The following is a 20438-nucleotide window of genomic DNA, read 5'->3' as shown; positions in this document are numbered from 1 at the left end:
AAATATGAAAAGTTAAACAAGGGATACAAAGTTTTAAATAAGTCAATAGGAAGCCATCGACAGTGAGAGCTGTTCAAAGATGGCCGACTTTATCGACATGAAAATATGGTCTTTTAGTTCCGTCTTTCACCACAGCCTTAGATTACAGACGCTGAGTTCCGGAACCTTGGAGAGAATTTGAAGAGACCGAGGGGAAATATTAGCGCGACGGACCGGAAGTGAAAGGTGACATTAGCAGGCATGGTCTGGGGCTCCTGTGCTGCAGAAAGTCCTGAGTGAGCAGTGAAAGAGGGCAGTGGGGGCAGATCATGGCATGTGCGAGGAGCTGCGGGTTGCTGGCGGGTCTAGGGGCTCAGCTGATGGGAAGGAGCGGCTCCTCTGCTCTACAGAGGTGAGTGTAACCAGGATATGCATCCGAGTGACACAAACTGCACTTGGACCAGGTAACCCTCTGGAGCACTGATGGGAGCATGTTGGTTTCTCAGACTTACTCGAAGCAGTCGAACTAGCACAATAAATTAATGGCAAGCGCTCTACCCTCGCACCCCCTTCTGCCATTGAATGCCAAGGTGCAGTGTCCTAAACTAAGGGTAACTCGCACCCAACACCAAAATGCTTTCCACATTGGCTTCCATGCAATTTCAGTACATTTAATTTGCATTTATATTGCACTTACTACCCATGACGAGGCGTCGAAGTGCTTTATGGCGAGTATTACTTGGACGCTAGCCTTGAGCTCAAAGTTACTGAGCCTAGCCTTACATTTTGGGGTTAGTCTTAAATGCTCATTCCATGCCTTTATGCCAGTTTTATTGTGGTACATTATTGACAGAATTGTGATAAATAGTGGAGGTTATGTGAGAAGCAATTGCTTGCTTGAATTAATAGGATAGCTATGGTTTCTTAAAGAGCTTAAGACGGATAGGCATGAGATTTGGAGAAACTTGTATATAAAAGAGACAGTCGGAAGGAAGAAGTGAACAGTGGTGCACCTTTAAAAAAACAAAAAAGCGAATGAAAGTTAGTAACCATAATAGATTATCAATAGTGTCACTTTTCAGGTGGAGAATTTCTGCATTCCATTTGTGTATGTAATCTGTTGTAAATAAACACTTTTAAATTCTGCTTCTAAGAAATGTAGCATGCACAATCTTTCTAGGGGTAGTTAAGAGGTGACACAGATAAGTGAAAAGGAAACCCAGTACTTGTTGAGACCTCTACTGTCAAGCAGTTTAACAAATATTCACATACTGTTACCTGTAATTACAATGGGAACACCCCAGAGGGACCTGTTTATTTATATACCTACAACAGCGTAATATTTAATACTGTAAAGAATCGTTACGGTTAATGCAGATCATATACACATAGATAAACTATACATACGATATAAAACATATGTTAAGTAAACACCCATCAACTTAAAAATATAACACAGCAATAGATAAACACATTGTAGCTATCATTCTTATAACTAGTCTATGTTTGTGACTCATTCAATGCCTGATTCAGAACCTATTGCCCACTGCACCCATCTAAAAAGCACCCCACAGAACACACACCATGTCCAGCAGAATGAATGTGTCCACGATCACCTTCACCTTCCAGCATGTACCTTGCTTCATTTTTAGTACACTTATAACGAGACATCACTCACAATGTAGTGTGCTACTTGTCCACAAATGCGCTTTGGGTCCTCGTTGAGAGTATGAAGCTGTATACAAGTGAAACATCCATCCATTACCCTGGAGCAAATGGGATACATCCTAGTCTGTATTTTGGAGGAGCTATCTCATGACATCTGCAGTGGGCACTCCGCAGGTCACCAGTCTGAATCCTGGCATACACTGTTTTGTCTTACATCCATGAAACTATGTGGTCCATAAAGCAAGGACTTTGTTATGTTGGGGATGGGACATCCCATGATATACGTTTGTCGATGGGGGCCTGGGGGGTCAACAGATGGACACCGCCACTGTCGGAAACAATGGTTGCTGCAGTGACATTAGGGAAAAGTTAATAAACGGGCATGGGGGTCTACCAAGTGGCCAGTTCGAGTTACATCTTATCACTGTGTCAGTATTCATTCCCCAACCATGAGGCCTAGTACTCACAAGGTGCTCACCACAATCTAACAGACTTGTTGGCGCATTATTTTGCATAATAAACGATTTGTGATTAAAAGGATATTGCTTTTGTGAGCTAAAAAAGGTGCTATTACGGAGCGAGACCCAATAACAGGATTTATTGGGCTCAGTGTTTCACTTACAGAAGAGCAGTAAAGCACTGGGTATCTTCACTGTTTGTTTTATGGCTGTAGAGTTTTTGTGACTCACTACATGCTGCTGCAAAGATGTGACAGATCTTTTGGGGTAGGCGGAGCAATGTCTTTTTACAGACTTCAGAGACATAACAGGTGGTCTAGAAATGTAATCTGATGCGTTCATGCTTTTGTACAATTAAATGCTTTGGTATATAAGCAAATATTACAAATTCTGATTGGTTTACTAAAGATCTGAGAGCGAGTTAAATGAAGTGATCTTAGAATTGTTTTGTATAATTGGCAGACGATTCTTATTTTCAGAATAAGAGTAGCATGACCATGTACATTTGTTCGCCCTATGGATTAAATGGCCAGGAATTTCAAAAGCATAACAAATTGTTTTAGGAGGGGAAAGCTGTCTATAGGGTGTTTTTGTTCTAATGTGAAATTCTTTTTCTTGTTCAATGGTCCTTCAGAAATCCATTTCCAGATCACTGAGATCTACAGATCTAGAGGATATAAAACGTTCTTTTAATTAGAAAATGCAGATGATGCTAAAAGACTGAAAATGCATCCTATAATAAGATGTTGGGTATCAAACAAATGGTGAGTTAAATTGAGAGGTTGGAGAAAGAGAGGTGGGGTTGGGAGTTGAGGTAGTGAGAAAGATGTGAGATAGAGAAATGAGGTAGAGCTAGTGGTTAGGTGGTGAGCTGTGAGGTAAAGAGGGCCGAGAGAGAGGTAAAGAGAGACGAGGAATAGAAAGATGAAGAGAGCAAGCTAATTATGGCAGAGATGTGAAATAGATTGAAGAACTGAGATGGAAACAGAACACCAAGGGTTGGTACGGGAATGTCCCCTGTATGATATACAATTGTGTCCCCTGTATGCCTGAATTGCATACTTGTGATCCTTATTTTGGGTCATGCCACACCCTAATCCGGTTTATGCATATTGACCAGTCTTGACAGCAGTAGGTTCTGGATCTAGTCCTGAACTGGGAGGGGGGTCTATCTCAAAGTGACTGGGGACTACTCTCTCAGTCGCCGGTTACATGCTTGGAGTGCAGTGGTGGCCGCTTACCTTGTTAGCGAATTGGGCTAATAGGCTTATACCCTTGAGACATGAATGCATGTTTCAGGCCCATTTATCTAAAGTTCTGCGCTGACGATGAACCTGGAATCCTGAATAGAATATCCTGTGCATTGTAAGTGTGCATGTGCTAGACTTCATAATGTGCCATGCACGAATGAGCTAGGCCTCCGTGTTCCATTTTAGAAGCCCACTGCCTGGACCACTGTACAAGAGACAGAGAGCATTTGTGTATTGCAGGCATCTCTTAGATGGGAGCGGGAAACACCAGATGCTGTGGTGAGCAAAGGGGAGACCGACTTTCTTTAGAAGTGTCAGGCCCTTCTTGATACATTGGATAGGACATGACTTTGACTGCTGCTGACCTTAGGTAGATGGCAGGGGTACAGAGTGAGACCCGCAGTATCCCTTCTTAGGTTAAAGAGTCCTTAGAAGGGGCACAGATTATAGTCTCCCTTATTTCTGTGAGGAGGGGTGGTAAATACCTAGGTTCAGCCTGCTCTCACCTCATTGTACTTCTGTGGTGGGCACTCCACCTGGAGACTGTCTTGCTGGGCATAGCATCCTTGCAGATAGAGGCTTAGCCTAGAAGGTGACTTGACAAGGGTTTATATTGGGAGCAAACCCAAACAGTTTCCAAGGAAACCGTCCTGAAATAGAAATCCTCCGTCTGCGAACCTGGCCTTGTTTAAAGATGGGACCTCAAGACCATCTTTGCTTGTTGTGGTCTCCGCCACATAGGATGGGGTAATCCACATATTACTCAATGACTACTATGCAGCCAAGGGCTGGTGTCGTGCTAACAACTAACACCCCAGAGGTGAGGGAAGACCGATTGGCGTCCATTCAGAAGGGGGAATTACTGGACTGTTCTGGGTGCTACTATATCCATCATCTGAGCAAAGAATGTGCTAACCCTATAGGAGTAACAAATCATGGAGGGATTGCTGTTCTTGACCCTGGTGGAGGTTTCTTCTCTCTGAGACTGCATTTACAGAGGGAAAGTGCCCAGAGCCCTAAGGCCACTAAAAGAGAATCAGCAAAACCCTGGTGTTTTCCTATGGGAAGTGCGGACCTTCTAGGTAGGGAAAACCCACATGGAGGGGGGGTCTTCACCATCTAGGCAGCGAACACCCTTGTGTACCCGCCCTGCCTTTTGCCTACCACGTGCTCCACCCCATAGGTTTTACTCCAAGGGTGTGCTAATGGTAGCAAATGGCCAACTCAGCATTGGCTACTTGTTTAGAAATGCCAACCTGAGCACAACAGCAAATGCGCACTCACTGGCCTGCAATGGGAGGCGTGATACATGTTTGAAGTCTGTTCTGTTGGGTGGCACAGTAAGTGCTGTTTCCCACCATTAGCCAGTGCAGTACCTGCCATATGTATGTGGTGTACCTTTTGACATGGCACTCAAAGGCACCACTCCTAAACCAATCAAGTAAGCACCCCTTCCTAGCATGGGTAGGGGGGCCCTTGTGCTTTCACATTGCATTACTGTGGGAAAGCGCCCAGAGTCCTAAGGCCATGAAAAGAGAATTGGCAAAAACCAGGAGGAGAAAAAGCAAAAAGTTTTAGGGAAATCCCCTAAGAAGGGACATGTCCAACATGGCCCATGTTACCCCACATGTGGACTGTGTTGACCTCCGGCATTGCAAAGTGTGACGATGGGTCAGAAAATGTCCTTAAGATATAAATGTCCCATGAGGTTCTCTGGATTGCCTCTTGAAGATTCAAGGTTATCAACCTCAAGGCACTGTGTGCTGAAGATAGCACCTGGCTTTCGCTGCGTTGAAGAATTGTCATCTGCTATTGTTTTGCTGTTGCTCTTTAAAAGGTGTGGCATGTACTTTTTAGAATATCGGAGTGAGTCGCCCCATGCGTTAAGTTCCTGTTGGAGTGCAGATGTGAGACGCGATCTGCAGCCCATTGCCTACTTCCTAAAAGAGTTCTTCTGCAAGTAGCCTCTGTTCCTGCTGCAACCCATCAAGCAAAGCACTGCACAGCCAAGTGCTGCGTTGCTCCGACGAGTGCTGCATGGTTAATGAAGGTTTCCTCATGCTGGTGTGATCCTGCTGCTGTGGGAGCACTGAATGTGTCCCTGAGCTGCTGCTATGAACTTGGTGAGACTGAACAGGCCTTGGCCCGAGAGACTCCATGCCAATGCAAACGCAGGGAGAGCATGAGCAGCATCCTTAGAATTATTTCAAGCGATGAACCTGGAAAGGGGGATCCCAGTGGAAAGGGGGCACCCACTAAAGACAGGTGGAGGCCCAGATGGCAGAGGCCTCTAGGGCACAAAGACAAGCACCAATGAACTGGGTATTCGTGCATTATTGTGTAGTGAAATTCTATGTTTTCTTTGTAATAAAGTACTTGTTTTTTCTATGAAAAAGAAACACTGGGCTGGACATTGCTCTTATTGTGCTGCTGGGGCCATGGTCTTGAGTATTGAGCCTGGGTAACCCCTACACCAACTGCCATCCCTTCTTCTGAAATTCACTTGTGGAAAATGTTGTACTTGGCCTAGTTTACTGAGCCATATTAGGGTAGGCCCTGGGACCGCAGTGGTAAAAGGCCTCAACCCCCACAGCTGTGGCCCAGTGATCCCTTGCTGCTTGTGGCCTCCAGAATGTGGTCTGACACCAAGGTTTGTGAGAGGCATGAGGTGGAGGCAGGCACAGAGAAGTAAAGAAAGAGGTGAGCCCCGTTAGAGATCATTGGGAGAGGTGGGGAAGAGGGGTATATTGAGAGAGAGGTGAGGTAGAATTTAAGGGAGTAGGGATGCTGAGAGGGTAAATGCAGGTGTCAGGCCGAAGGTGAGGTGTAGTAAAGTGAGACAGAAATATTATTGTGTGATTTGCCTCCAGCTGCCCGAGCGTGCAAAGGTTTAAGGACATGACCAACTGTCTTATTTTAAAAAAGAAATGTTATGCACAGAATTCTCACTTTTATGAGTCCCCCTCCTAGAATACGGGGCCCCTGGGTTGGTACCCACTTTGCCCATACCGTAAAACGGACTTGCCACTACGTAGTAATAAGGACTGAGGTTTAAGCACTGTTTAAATGGATACATAACCATACTTAGTTTTTGTGATGTACCAGCTGCCTGTCCTATTTGTTTTTCCGTGTCTCGTGGACTTCTCTGCAGGCCGCAGGAAATCCAGTGTCATTCCTTGCATGTCTCGTGATGTGTTTACCCTTATAACAATAGTTTTCCGTCACGCTCTGTGTTTATCTTTCCAGTTGAACTGACGTTCAGATTGAAGTGGATTTGTAGCAAGCTGCACCTTAGAGGTTCCAAAAGAATAAATACTTATCGTCATTCTATTTCATTGAGTGCTTGTATTTCGCATTTCTACACCCTGCGCATATACCAAGTTTTGTGTTCTTGCATGTATATTTGTGTATGTGGGCAGAGGAACAAATAGATTTCGTGACTGTTTGACTGACAGGATGTCAGTGGTCTTTTCCACCAAGTCTGGGAAATATTTGACTCGGTGGAATGTCCATTAATCAGGGTTGGTGCCCCCGCAATGCGAGTTAAGTTATCTTAGAATGGCTTTGTTATGCTTCAATCCAATAAAACTCTTGCAAATTCAAGTACATATTTTCATTGGCAAGGAGTATTCTTACCATATCAGTGTTTGAGTCTTGAGGGACCTTTAATGAAAGGGAAGAAATGGGGGTCGTTCGTCTGTACTTTGTTTTCACTTCTAAGTACAACAATATGCGTTTTCTTTGTGTAATAAACATGTGAAGAAATACATAAAAATGAGTTAAAAAAATATATAATGCGAAATGCTCTACAAGCTTTGTGAAAACTAGCAGGCAACTAGCATTGACAAAGTGAAATGATCTGGCTTGCATTTTGATACCTCACCAAAGCATAAACAAAGTCTGCTGAAGTTAAAGAGCGCTTTTTGAATACAATGCACATGGAAAAAAACAAATTGAAAGTGTGATGATTTAGAGTAGCTATGAGATGTCAAATAGTACCTTCTGCACTTAGCTGCAAACAGTTCATTGGAGGCAGAAAGATACCCCAAGCAGCCAACATCATTATGTGCAAGGGAAATACTCCTCTGGGCGAAACCAAACCCCACTTTATTTATGTATTATTTGAAGAATTGGTTACAGGTCATTCAGGCGGCTGCACTGTTGAGCCAGGCCTTAAAAATAAGGCACATAATAGGCTTGTATTGATCTTGGTACACATCTCTTATCACCAGAGGTTCGAGCCCCTCTGGGTAGAGCTGAACTTTAGTAGTACAGTGGAGTCAAGAGGTAACCTTTAAGGTTCTCCCCAAGGATTTTGAAGGGAGTGGAAGCAAAATGTTCTGTTCATGTTTCAAGTGTAACCTTTCTGTACTAGTCTACAAAACTGTTAAAACTTACTAACTACTCTGCTTTAGATTTTCTCTGGCAAATAAAGACAGCTGTGGTTTATCCCCCCTCCTTTTTAAAAATTTTTTTATTATCCCAAAAAATAAAAACCTTTCTTGACCCAAACATATTTTGAATTTTAACAAGGTATTTTTAGGCCGCAAATGTAGACCGAATTAGACCTGGTGTATATGCTTGATGACATGCTATGGGTGATACTGATGATTCGGACGATATTGCTTGTTTTTCAGCTGCCTTTTCCATATTTTGGCATTATATTTTGTTCCACTACCCTCGGTTGTCCAACTAAAAAGTGTAACTGTTCTGGGTTAGATCCTTAACAAACTAGCCTACTCAAGCCATCATCTTCGCCCTTGTTTACCTCCAAATTTTAGTCAAGGAAGTGTGATCTCCATCAGGGATGTGCTCTTTCTCTTAACCTTGAATGTGTACTTTCAGCCACGGCTTGATGTGTCCAATTGTGGGAATTCCGCTTCTGCATGTTTTCTGATAGCACCAAGATATTTAAAAAAAAATGTATCTGACATATTGTCTCGTTGTCCTGTTACCACAGTGTATGATGGCCACGTGCCTGTATCACCACACAGTTATTAAAGTTAAGTGCAGATAAGACAATGGTTGTCCTAAGGCAGATCTCTGAGGTCTGTCTTTCCTGCAGTTTGAAACAAGCACTGGCGTTGCCAATAGGTTTCGCATTTGGAAAGTTGGAGCTATTGGATTTTGTAAATGACATTTTATATTTATATATTGTTATTGACAATGCCAATAACGATGTATAAATATAAAATGTCATTTACAAAACCAATAGCTCCAACTTTCCAAATGCGAAACCTATTGGCAACGCCAGTGCTTGATTATAGTTACATCACAATGTAACCAACAGGGGCACAGAATGGACTGTGTGCATGCTGTACGTCTAATGCAGTGTTTGCGGCTTGCGGCGTGTGATCCTTACACTGTTGGGAATACAAGCAGTGCAATGTAACCAACATAGGCACAGAATGGAGCGAGGAAGGAGTGGGTGAGAAGGAAAGTGTTTTGCGGGTTGCAACTTGATATGTTATCACTGTTGGTAATAGACACATTACAATGTAACCAACACGGTAGAAGAATAAAGGGAGGAACGAGTGGCTTTGAGGGAAAAAGTGAGCTCAGGTGGTTTTAACGTCAGGGGCATAACACAGGCCCCCGCAGTGCTCCAGGGGGCCGCCTTTGCACTGAACTCTGGCCGGAAGAGCTCCTGATTCAGCCCGGAGGGGGGCCCCCTAAGTACCGCGCAGGGAGGCCCCCTAACTTTTCGTTACGCCAGTGTTTAAAGTATGTGCGGGGAAGCTGGTGTAAGTCACCGCAAGAGATACATAAGAATAGGTAGGAAGAGCAAATACCCGGGGCAAGAGCGCATTAGTAGAGGGGCAGCGTGACGCTGCGGGCTAATGCTGTGCGCAAGATTATTGCGGTGTCATAGTGCGAAGATAAATAAATGTGCGCATCAGCAGCAACTTGGAATTGTGGGTGGGAGGGGTCCGATAGGGGAAGGGAAAAAAAGCAAGGGCTAAAAGGTTGTGTGGTTATAAGCCCTGCACATTGTCGTGGGAGGTAGTGGAAAGTTGTTCAGTGCATATGTGTGGGCTATGAAAAGCAAAATTAATTCCTGGTTGTTGAAGTAAATGTGGAGCAACAGATTAGCATGTGAGTAGGAGTACTCTGCGGAATAATGCTAGTGTTGTATTAGCAACCTAAAAAAACAGCACAACGTCTGTGTTTACGTATACCACTCTTAACTAGCACTAACATAGACCTGAACGCGCCCTTATACGTGTTTTCTACCATAACAGTGCGATTAATATTTTGGTGGAGCAGCGATTTGGAGCAGGCAGTGCTTTGTCTTTGGTGGGAGGATGACCTGTTTGTAGTGTAAATTAAATCTGTAGGTAAAGTAAGTTGCGCTACTGGGAGAAATTAGGTTAAGGTGCAACAGGCCTTAATTTTAGCAGGTAGGGGAGAAGCTGGGATAGACTTACATACAGGAGAAATGGGAAGTAAGGGCAGGGAAGAGGGGTTTTCTCAGAGTAGTATTAATATAGGGCAGAGGTAAGGGGCATGATGTAGAATAAAGAGATAAGAGTCAGAAAAGGGCTCTTGGTAGGATCCCTGTTTGAAGGAAGTTTTGATAATAAAAAAGCATGTGTGTGGATTTTTTTGGGGAAAGATGGGGAGGTGCGTGCTAAATATGAGGCTCCGAGTTTGCCTTGTGCACAGTTTATAAAGCAGTTTATAAAGCTGTACTAGAGTACAATTGCCTGTAAGTATGCACATTAAAAAAGGGCAAAATGAAACGTGCAGAAGCCGAATAAATGCGGGTAGTGATACTGTATGGAGGTATGTTTATCCTGTGATAGCGTCTTAAAACTGCTCCAGCGTTTGTTTATTCCTATATGACCCTTTGATCAGCAGTAGATAATGTCAAAGAAGGGCCAAGAAGGGGGGGGGGGGTGGGGCTAGGTAAAAAGAAGCGACGGACGAACTGGAGAAGTGTGGCTCAGGGGTTAGAGACAGCAGACCCGGAAGCTGAGATTGGTCCTGGACCAGGGTTCAATTCCCCGTCTCGGCGGGTCTTGGGCTCAAAAATTCCACGGACTCGATAATTCTCGTTCCGGTGCCTACTCGACTCATGGGTTCACACTCTGCAACTCTGGGCAATAGCTTGCTTAATCTCCACTACGGCCCCTCGCGGCGGGATGCCTGGCTTTCACCTTGTGGATACCCTGCTGGGGTTATCTCACAGGGGAATACCAGGACGGGTTCCCAAGGCAAGCGCCTTGATGCCTGCGGGTGATACGTGCGCTATATAAATCGCAATACATTTACATTTACATTTACACGAACTGATTCATGTGGCAAGGCGCTGGCCGAACAGGCCTGTCAAGCATGTGTTTAAAGCGACTGTTTATACTCGCGTTGGCGTGTGACTAGCAGCAATTGAGTGGAGGGAGGATGGGCTGGGCGCTTTTTTAATGAAGTTGTGCCCAAATGAGAATATTGAAAAAATGTGCTTTGTATTAATTCAAATTAGTGATTTGTTTTTTGTTAAATTCTCAGTAACAGCTGCCTAAATCATGTAAACAGGTAAACTCAACTGTCTGTTTTATGGTCTAACTGCCTTTTGTCAATGTGCGCGGCGCTTAGGTACTCGGTGAAGTCCTGCTCGGCTTCTCCCATCGCAGGCCGCTGAGGTCAGTAAAGTGCAGTGCGCAAATGAATCCCATTGGTATAGATTTTCTGCCACCTCCAAGTACATAAACTGAGAATGGATGCCATTAATGTTATGTTAATGATGAGTGGATCATTAATGCCTGAGAAAAAAAATGCCATTTGTAATGTTAATACTGTATTACGCTCTGTGAATGAGCTGTAGCTCCCATGCACGGCCATCCTTTCTGTGGCTGTCCCACCAAATCTCTTTGAGTGTGATGACGACACAGGATGATGTTCCTGGAACTGTAAGATGCATGCAGAGAGCATCTGTGACAACGCATAGGATGACACGCCGAGGCCGCGCTCTTTGCACCAGTTAGGGGCAGGGGTGCAGTCACAACAACTCCCCCCCCCCCCACACACACCCACACACACACACGGGGGGCAGGATCGAAAGGTGTGATCCTCCCCCCTGCGTTTAAAATGATCGCGTAATAGCGGAAGAGGTCGTGGAATTTCTGAGGAGTAACAGAGTAAGAAATAGAAAGAAAGATGGATGAGTGGGAAATAGCGGAAATGGGGGTGAAATAGAGAATATGAATAAAAAGATGAGAGGGAATAGAGGAATTTGGTAAGAATTTAAGGAGAGAAAGAAAGACGTATGCCAGAGGAATGGGGACGGCAGTTGAGAGAGCGAGGTCGCAGGACGTGAAGCAAGAGAAAGGGGAAAAGGTGCACAGCATAACATGCTTCGCAGAGGGGGGCGCAGAAGGAAGAGTCGACAGACCCAGTGGTGGGAGGCAGCAGATGCAGGAAGCTGCGCGAGAGCCAGGAACCAGAAAGAGACGACGAGGGAGGGAGAAGCGGAGTGCGAGCGAGGGGAGGAGAAGTGTGGCAGGCAGATGCGCGGAGGGAAGCCAGATGAGGGCGGGAGAGCCTGGTTGGGGGGCGGTAATGCGAGCGAGGGGAGGAGAAGTGTGGCAGGGAGAAGCGCGTGCTTGTGTGGTCACGTGACCCGCTTTTGTGGTCACGTGACTCACATGCACTGTGAGAAAACCGCAGTGGTTTGACGAGTCGATCAAGCCCTTGAATTTTCGCCTATTACATTCGCAAGCGAATGATAATAGGCGAAACCTAAAAAGCAGCTCTGCCACTCTGGTTGATCCTATTAAATTAAATGTGGGCATTTAATTTGATACTGATCTCTGCCTTCCTGCCCGATTCATTGCTACTTGGGTGAACTGATATTTTCACTTCAGTGACGATCAGACTCCATGCAGACTGGAGCTGCATGGTCTCTCTGTCCCTGGAGTTGGCTTTTGCCCTTCTATTTTTAAATTTGTAAACAGTACAGAATGCACTGCATGTTTACCGCATCATACTTGTCAATTTGTTCATGTGTTAACTGCTTTTGGTGGTTTCTGCTTCCTCCCAAGCTCCTCTCTGATCAAGACCCTTGTGGTACATACGCCCTCGTCTACAGAATAGCTCTTCCGTTGATAAACAACAAGTTAGTCATCTATGTCCCGTCCACATATCCTTGTTCTTCTACATTGTGCCTCCTGTACTTATCTCCTTTTTAGGTGTCAAAACTTGCCAGTCTCCTTTTTTTCTGTACTTGCTGTGCTGTGAAACAAACTCCTGTTGGGATAAAGAGCCAATTTTCCTTTTTTTTCCTTTTTTGTAAGAGAAGGCTATCCCAGCCTTTGCATTAATTCAAACAGTTATCACAAAGTGAATTTAGGGCTCTGATCAAAGCAAGCAGCCTTGTCCTTCTGAGCCTTGTCCACTGCAAATCTTCAAAAATGAAATGAAATGAAAAATTGCATTTGTATAGCGCATAACCGCCCTTCTATCTACATCTGCTGCCACACCATTAAGAAAAATCATCTATAGTTCATTAACTTTAGGACTCTTTCCAGATGAATTTAAATAAAAAAGGCCCACATACATTCATTATTAAAGAAAACAAACCTGGACACAGACAACTACAGACCAATTACAAATGGACCTTTTCTACTCAAACTGATAGGAGCAACATTTGCCCAGTGGTCACAATTTATTTAAGTTAACTCCATACTTTCTGACTTCTAAACAGGATTCTGTCTAGGAAGAGACACTGAATCTGCCCTCATTGCCATCTTGGACGACCTTACAAACACAATAGACCAGAATGGGGTCGCTGTACCACTTCTCTTGGACCGTTCAGCTGCCTATGTCACAGTTGACAATGTCACTGTAATCCAAAGACTACACTAAGCCAGCATACAGGGGACTGCTGTCAACTGGATCACACCCTACCTTCAAAAAAGGACAAATGTCATCCATACTCCCTTGTTCTCATCTAAACTGTTCTTTACAAAAGCAGGGGTCCCTCAAGGCTCTATCATCTCACCCATGCTTTTCAACAATCTACATGAAATCATTTCCGGCAATGATCAATAAATTTCAGCACACATGCTATAACTATGCAAATGGCACACAAATACTCCTTAAATTGGAAAGCCCCAAAGACATTGGACTCTCAAAATCTTCAGTTGCATCAGAGCCATTGATAAGTGGATGACATGGAGACACCTCAAATTGAATGCTTCCAAAAAAGAAATAATCGCATATAGTGATTGGGAAAATCATGACCCACTCTGCTCCTGGCCTGATGAACTGGGTCCACCTCCTACAGTATCTAAGTAAGTTGGAAACCTTGGAATGACCATGGACTTCAAAATATCAGTGCAGGCCCAGGTGGACAAGTAAGCAAGATCAAGCTTCAATACCATGAAAACTCTGTGACTCATCGTCTCACACCTAGGATTTCCATACAAGGCCCAGACTACTATCTCTCTTGTACTGTACAAACTTAATTACGCCAATGGTCTGTACCATGGATCCTCTTTATCCACTATGAAAAAGCTACAACAGATTCACAACTCTTCTGCCACACTACTCCTACATTTAAAGCCATAAGCTCGCATCTCTCCTGCCTTGAGGGCTCTACCTTGGTTGCAGGTTGTCAGAAGATCCACCCTCAAGCAGCTTAGCCTCTCCCATAAAGCAATACATGGAACTGGGCCACTTTTTATTAGGAATAAAATCGCCAAATACATACAACAAAGGACCCTCCGCTCAAGAATTGCACCTCCTCTATAAACTCCAGCATACAAGAAAAATACATGGGTGGTACAACTTTCTCTGTTCAAGCAGCCAAACTATGGAATTCATTACCCCCAAACATAAGATTCACGGATAATGATCTTATTTTCATAAGACCACTCAAGAGCCTGCTCTTTCCTACACGGCCACCACACTCAAACACACATGTACAGCAAATGCCTGTGCATGTAAATACATATGAACAATTTGATTATATGTATTTAGATATGTGCAATTTATTGTACAAAATGTATACTACCTATGGTTTAAAAATGTATAGATATTCTTTTGGTGCCCTTAGCAAATGTGTATATATGACTTACAGTGTGTGTGTGTGTGTGTATATATATATATATATATATATATATATATATATATATATATATATATATATATATAATCTATCACTTCCATATACTGTAAGATCTGCAGAGAAGACACACCACTGAGACACTCGCAGCAACTAAAAAGAAAAAGTTTGAGAAAAATAAAATTTTCCTCATTACCATATCTCACCAAGATGGTGACATGCTTCATCATCTGGGTCTGCTCTTTACAGTCACACTAGTAACCCTAAGGGTTACAACCCTATCATAGTGAAGGGGAGCCCGAGGATGTTTTGCTATGACTCCTATCAGATGAGAGTAGTTGAGTGTATGGGAACTAGGTGCAGTGCATAGGTGATAAGTGAAGATTACAATTGAGTTATGAGAAACCCTATATTTATTATTGTCTCTTACAATTCAAATTAAAAAAGACAGTTTTACCAAATAGCTGTCTCAGAAAAATTATAAAGTGGTCAATTTTTCAGAGACAGCTAGTATATATAAATATATATATATATATATATATATACATCGTCAACTTAATGTTCGTGGGAGATTGGAAGTGGCGTTTGTGGAGTTGCTGTTGTGTTGATATATATACATATATAATATCTAGGTAAATTTAAACTTTCAGTGTTGCACAGTACCAGGACATACTGAGGGGTGTCCATATTCATGGTTAACTTCACCAATCAATTTGTATAAAGCCCCAGTGGGCATCAATGAAATCACCAAAGATTCCCAAATTATGGGTAGTCCAATCATACAGTTCTTATGTACACCGGTGCTCATAAAAGTCCTTAGTCCTTTTACCTAGATATTATTATTGGAATTCCTTTTTCCGGTTTGAACTTCTTCCGGTTGAACTTTGATAGTGAACAAAAATGTGCCCACTCGGGCTTAACAGCTATTTGATCATGTGTAACATATTTACTTTTTTTGGTATGCTTTCCACATGAGGAATCATGCATTTATTCTGCACACAGTATCCGATATACCCTGCCAGCGTTGTATTTAGTTGGCGAGCTTCCTTTTGTATGGTTGGAAGTTAACTTTATTTTCGGCAAAAGTAGAATTGCAATTTGCGTGTTATTTAACGTTTTGCAGTATAATTGTTGTAATTAACAGCAAATTATGTTACCTGGTGAGCATGTTATTTACTCGAACTCAGCCCGCAGGTATACCAACTAGTCTGTTTTCCATTGGTATGACTAGAATAGTCAAGTCAAGTCAAGTCATAGGATTTGTATAGCGCACTACATACCCAGAGGGTTTCAAGGCGCTTAGGAAGGGGAGGATGATTACTTGTCAAATATCCACGTTTTAAGTTGCTTTCTGAACGCTAGGTGGTTCTGGGTAAGGCGAAGGTAAGCGGGGAGTGAGTTCCATGTTTTAGCAGCCAGGTATGAAAAGGATCTGCCTCCCATGGTGGTCTTGTTGATGCGAGGTACAATGGCGAGGGCTTGGTTGGAGGAACGTAGTTGGCGGGAGGGGGTGTAGAAGGACAGTCGTGAGTTGAGGCAGTCTGGTCCGATGTTGTAGAGTGATTTGTGTGCGTGGGTAAGCAGTCGGAAAGTGATCCTCTTACTGAATACCATGTGACTGTATATATTGTGCACTTCCTGGTTGGTTCTGTCTTGTGAAAAAGCAGGTTTCACCTGCGAAACGCGTCGAGAAAGCCATTGAAAATAAAACACGCTTTGCATCTCCAAGTGGCCCGGATCTCTTTTCTTTACTGGAGAAGTATTTGGTTGTATAGATTGGGATTCGCTACCCCATCCGAGGCCCGCCTTTGAAAGCGGCAGGGATCCACAGTGAATTGTTTGGTTGGATATATATATATATCTATACATTTTTACTTAAGTTATTTGATTAGATGCTTATGGATCGCTGTTTATATATTACTCTACCACAATATGTAAATATGATCTTAATTGTATCTACAAGTGCTTCACTATTGAAATATTCCGCCCCCCCAAAATCTATATCTCCACTAATGAATTATCTTCTACGTACAGCAACACCTGAAAGTCTGTATTTCTATTGATCCATATTTGCACATGCAAAACTTTATGGAATACCATTTTATATCTCTTTATTATTTTCCTTTATACATGTATACTATTTCCATGTAATTATGTTTTTATATATTTTGTTACTTTATTCCTATGGTAAAAAGAAATAAAAACTGTAACTCCCTCCAATGCACTACTCTGTCTCATCCTATACTCCCCTCAATATATCCTCTACCGCCACTCAGACTCACCCAATACGCATTCTACTACCATGATCCCCCAACATTCTTTCTTTACTCTTACCTCCTCTATCTGTCCTTGACTAACCCCAAACCTTATTTTACTATTATGACCTCCCATATAACCCTTTGTAGACTCTTGTATCCTTCCTTTGACTAATCCCAAACCTCATTTTACTACTATGATCTCCCATATAACCCTTCCTAGACTCTTTCCTCCTGTATCCCTCCTTTCACTCATCCCAAACCTCTTGTTACTACTATGATCTCCCTTATAACCCTTTCTAAACTCTTCCCCCCTCTATCCCTCCTTTAACTTTTTCCAAACTTCATCTAACTAATATGATTTCCCAAATAACACTATCTAGACTCTTCCCGTCGCTTTCCCTTCTTTATCCTATTCAAACTAACAGACTGCCATATTCACTGCTCAAGTTAACAATTCATATTTCCCTATACTCATTCACCACTTATCCTTTGGGTTACTGATTAGCGTGCTACGTTCTGAAAAGCACTTCACGCTTCATCAGGGGTGGTAAGCTCTATACAAATACAGTTTGCGTTCTGTGGGCCACACTCCTATTTAATTGGCACCATAAAACCCATGTGGGTACATTATTGAACAAAGATAATAAGATATGTATGAAAATTCTAGCACTACAACTGACCCCTAATCTGTCCTAGCTGATCCACGAGGAGCAATCTGGTTTTCTAATCGGAAATCAAACTGTTGATAATATATGCCCATTAGCCTACCTTGTTGAAAATACCCAATTTAAAGCTCTAAAAGGTGCCTTCGTTGCATTTGACTCACAAAAAGCTTTCAATGGGGTGGACCTGCAATATATGAGAACGACATTACTAATGTTTTGTTTTGGGTAGACTTGAATGCGTATGATCTTGACTGCATATCAAACTCCTGAGGCCAAAGTACTAACCGATGGCTCGTTTGCAGGAACACTACACCTGAAAGAGGTACTAATTGATGTAATCTTTATAGAACCATTGGCAAGGACATGACACCAGACTTGGTATATTTGGAGTGTACCATTTGGGGTGGGGGTGGTATCGTACACTATAATTATTTGGAGATGACTTACCCATCTCTATGCTGACATCCCAGTACTCTATACCCTTGCAGTTACGTCTTCTTGGGGAGTATGGAATCGTTGTGGGGTATAAAGTCAACAAAATAAAGTCTAAGCATCTACCTTTGGATCTTACTGTTGAGGTAATCCATATCTTAGAGTGCTCACCCCATTCAAAATCACCAGTAAAGGAACTGGATTCCTAGCAGTGACTACCACGCAATCCCTCTTGAGGTGGTACCAGGATAATATTCCTCAGTTATGGAAAGCGATACAATTACACTTAGATAAATGGGGTCAGCAATATATTTCATGGTTGGGCCGTATTGCTGCAGTGAAAATTAAGATAATCCTCAGGCTGCAAGTCTTCCAGGCACTGCCCCATGCATATAGCGAAACCCACGCTAGATGAACTAGAATGATCTTTATTTTTATGTAAATGGCAAGGTAAAGACCCAAGAATAGCTAGGAAAATACTACTTGCACAAAGTTCGTAAGGGGGGCTGGGTTTTCCCCATATCTGTAATTATAACAAAGCAGCACACCTGAGTATAACAAGGAAATGGTCTAAAACAGAATCCTGTAAACACTGGCTCCATATGACAGAACCTTTATTGTTAGATCCCTTAAGGACATAAGATGGATGCCTCGTAATGTACGCCGCAAAACGCACAGTGCAGCCATATCACCAGTACATTGCTTAAGGTAATGGATAGAGTTGGCCTCAAACTAATATTACCATCTCCCTTAAGCCTACTCTTGGAGTTTTTTTTTTTGGTTAAGGGTCAGTTTTGGTGGTTTTCCTTTGTTTTAAATAGAGTCCAAGTGTCTGATTTGGATGTGTTATGATTTGCCAGTTTGTCTGTGAATTCTTGAGGAATGGGATGTGTTCCTTCTAGGCAATTTGGTTTAGGAAATTCGGTGAGAATTGTGTTGCATTCTTTATTTGCACATTTTAGCATTTTGAATTCTGTCTGAACAGTATTGTTTTTTTTTTTTTTAGCTTTTTTGATTGCTGACTTGTATAATGTGTTAAGATTCTGTAGGTGAAGTTTGTCTTGATTGGTGTTGGTTTTGAGCCAAGTGCGTTGCAGCTTTCTAATTTGCTGTTTTGTCACTGTATTTCTCCAAAGTGCCTGTTTTTTTGTCCTGTTTTGTTTTCCCTAGTGTTATAAGGATATCAAAAGCTTCATGTAGCCAGTCAAATAGTTTTTTAACAAAATGTTTGTGCCTAGATCTGTATTAGTTGTTAGTTGTGTTTTGTAAGTGCTCAAAATTGAGCGTGTTCCACGGCCAATAGGTGGATGCATGTAAGGTGCTTTTAGGTGTGCTGCTTTGTGTTGTTTTATGTTGGGAAGCAAGCAAATGGTGGTCTGACCATGTGACTGGAGTCTTTGTTTGAAAGGTAACTTGTTCTCTATTTGCAAAAATGACATCTAGGGTGTGTCTAGCGAGTTTATGAACAATCTGATGTAGGTTCAGTGCATCTAGGCCAGGGATGATTGTTTTCGGATGGGGCATATTGGGTTTGTCAAACCAAATGTTTATTGTATTGTATATTGTAATTGCATTTATACAGCGCTTACCACCCCTGACGAAGCGTCAGTGTTTTTTTGGCGAGTAGCACGCTACTCTGGAACCCATGAAGGATTCATGTTAAATTAGTATAGTGAACTATGAAAGTGATTTAAGTGGTTGATAGGTTAGTCAATTATTTGGATTCAGAAGGATAGCGGAAGGATAGAAGAGGGAAAAAAGGTTTGTATTTATATAGCGTTGTTACCCGTGATGGGGTGTTGAAGGACTTTTTTTTGGGGGGGTGGCGAGTAGCACGCCACTCCGGACACTCATTTTTTTTTTTTTTTTTTTTAAATATATTTTTATTGCAGGAATCAGTAAATCAATACAGTAGCGACCAGCATTGTATCATAAGCAACATATACAGAATAAAGCCCACCGACCCCCCTCCATAAAGTCTGTACACAGCCAACCAGCCCATAACCCTAGGGTTGGGCGGCGAAATGCAACAGGGGTCAGTAGAATGCTGGAGCTGGTCCGGATAACACACTGTCCGTCATCTGCTTTTCTAAACAAACCCAAAACCCCCAAAATAAACCCCCCCTTCGAAATACCCGTTTACCTGTGAAACCCCCCCTCCCCCCCCCCCACCATCAGCGCCAGGGAGCTTATCATCATAGGATCCACTACTTGACCCACGGGGAAGGTAATAGTACTGTCAATGCTGACGTTCATCGGGACTCGGGGCGAGTCGCTCCTTCACTTTCGGAGTCGCTGGGGGCACAATAATCCCTGAGGGCCTGCACCAGCGTTTCCCACTCCAACGCGGCCTCCTGCGCCTTCTCATTACCCTGCCTCCAAGCCAGCTGGTATCTCAGCGCGCTCTCACCCGCCGCCCATTTCAAAAGCTCACTGTGCCATCTGCTACCTGCCGGACCAGCTCGTGCCTTCCAGTTCCTGGTCACCTCTCGCTTAGCAAGTAGGAGCCCCAGGTCGATAAATTTACTGGAGATTTTATTCCGGGGGGTGTGGGGGAACCAGTGCAAGAGCCCTACCGCCACATCGAATGATAAGTGCCTCCCCGTCACCTCCTCCAGAGTCGTCGCTACCTCCTGCCAGTAGGACGTCAGTCCCGGACAGGCCCA

At 43.1% G+C, this 20438-nt stretch overlaps 1 protein-coding gene across 1 annotated transcript in view; it reads left to right on the top strand.

Moving 5' to 3' along the window:
• Positions 1-204: 204 nt before the first annotated feature.
• The window catches only part of MRPL3 (mitochondrial ribosomal protein L3), a 271984-nt gene continuing 251750 nt past the window's right edge, over positions 205-20438 (top strand). The window contains exon 1 of the mRNA XM_086942066.1: positions 205-391. Coding sequence (XP_086798192.1) covers positions 309-391 — 83 coding nt within the window. The 5' untranslated portion in view covers positions 205-308. The remainder of the gene's footprint in view (positions 392-20438) is intronic.

This window comes from Lissotriton vulgaris, chromosome 10 (genome assembly GCF_964263255.1).
Source record: "Lissotriton vulgaris chromosome 10, aLisVul1.2, whole genome shotgun sequence".
NCBI classification, from domain to species: Eukaryota; Metazoa; Chordata; class Amphibia; order Caudata; family Salamandridae; genus Lissotriton; species Lissotriton vulgaris.
Note: the sequence above shows the minus strand (reverse complement) of the source record. Positions and strands in the feature narration are given on the sequence as shown.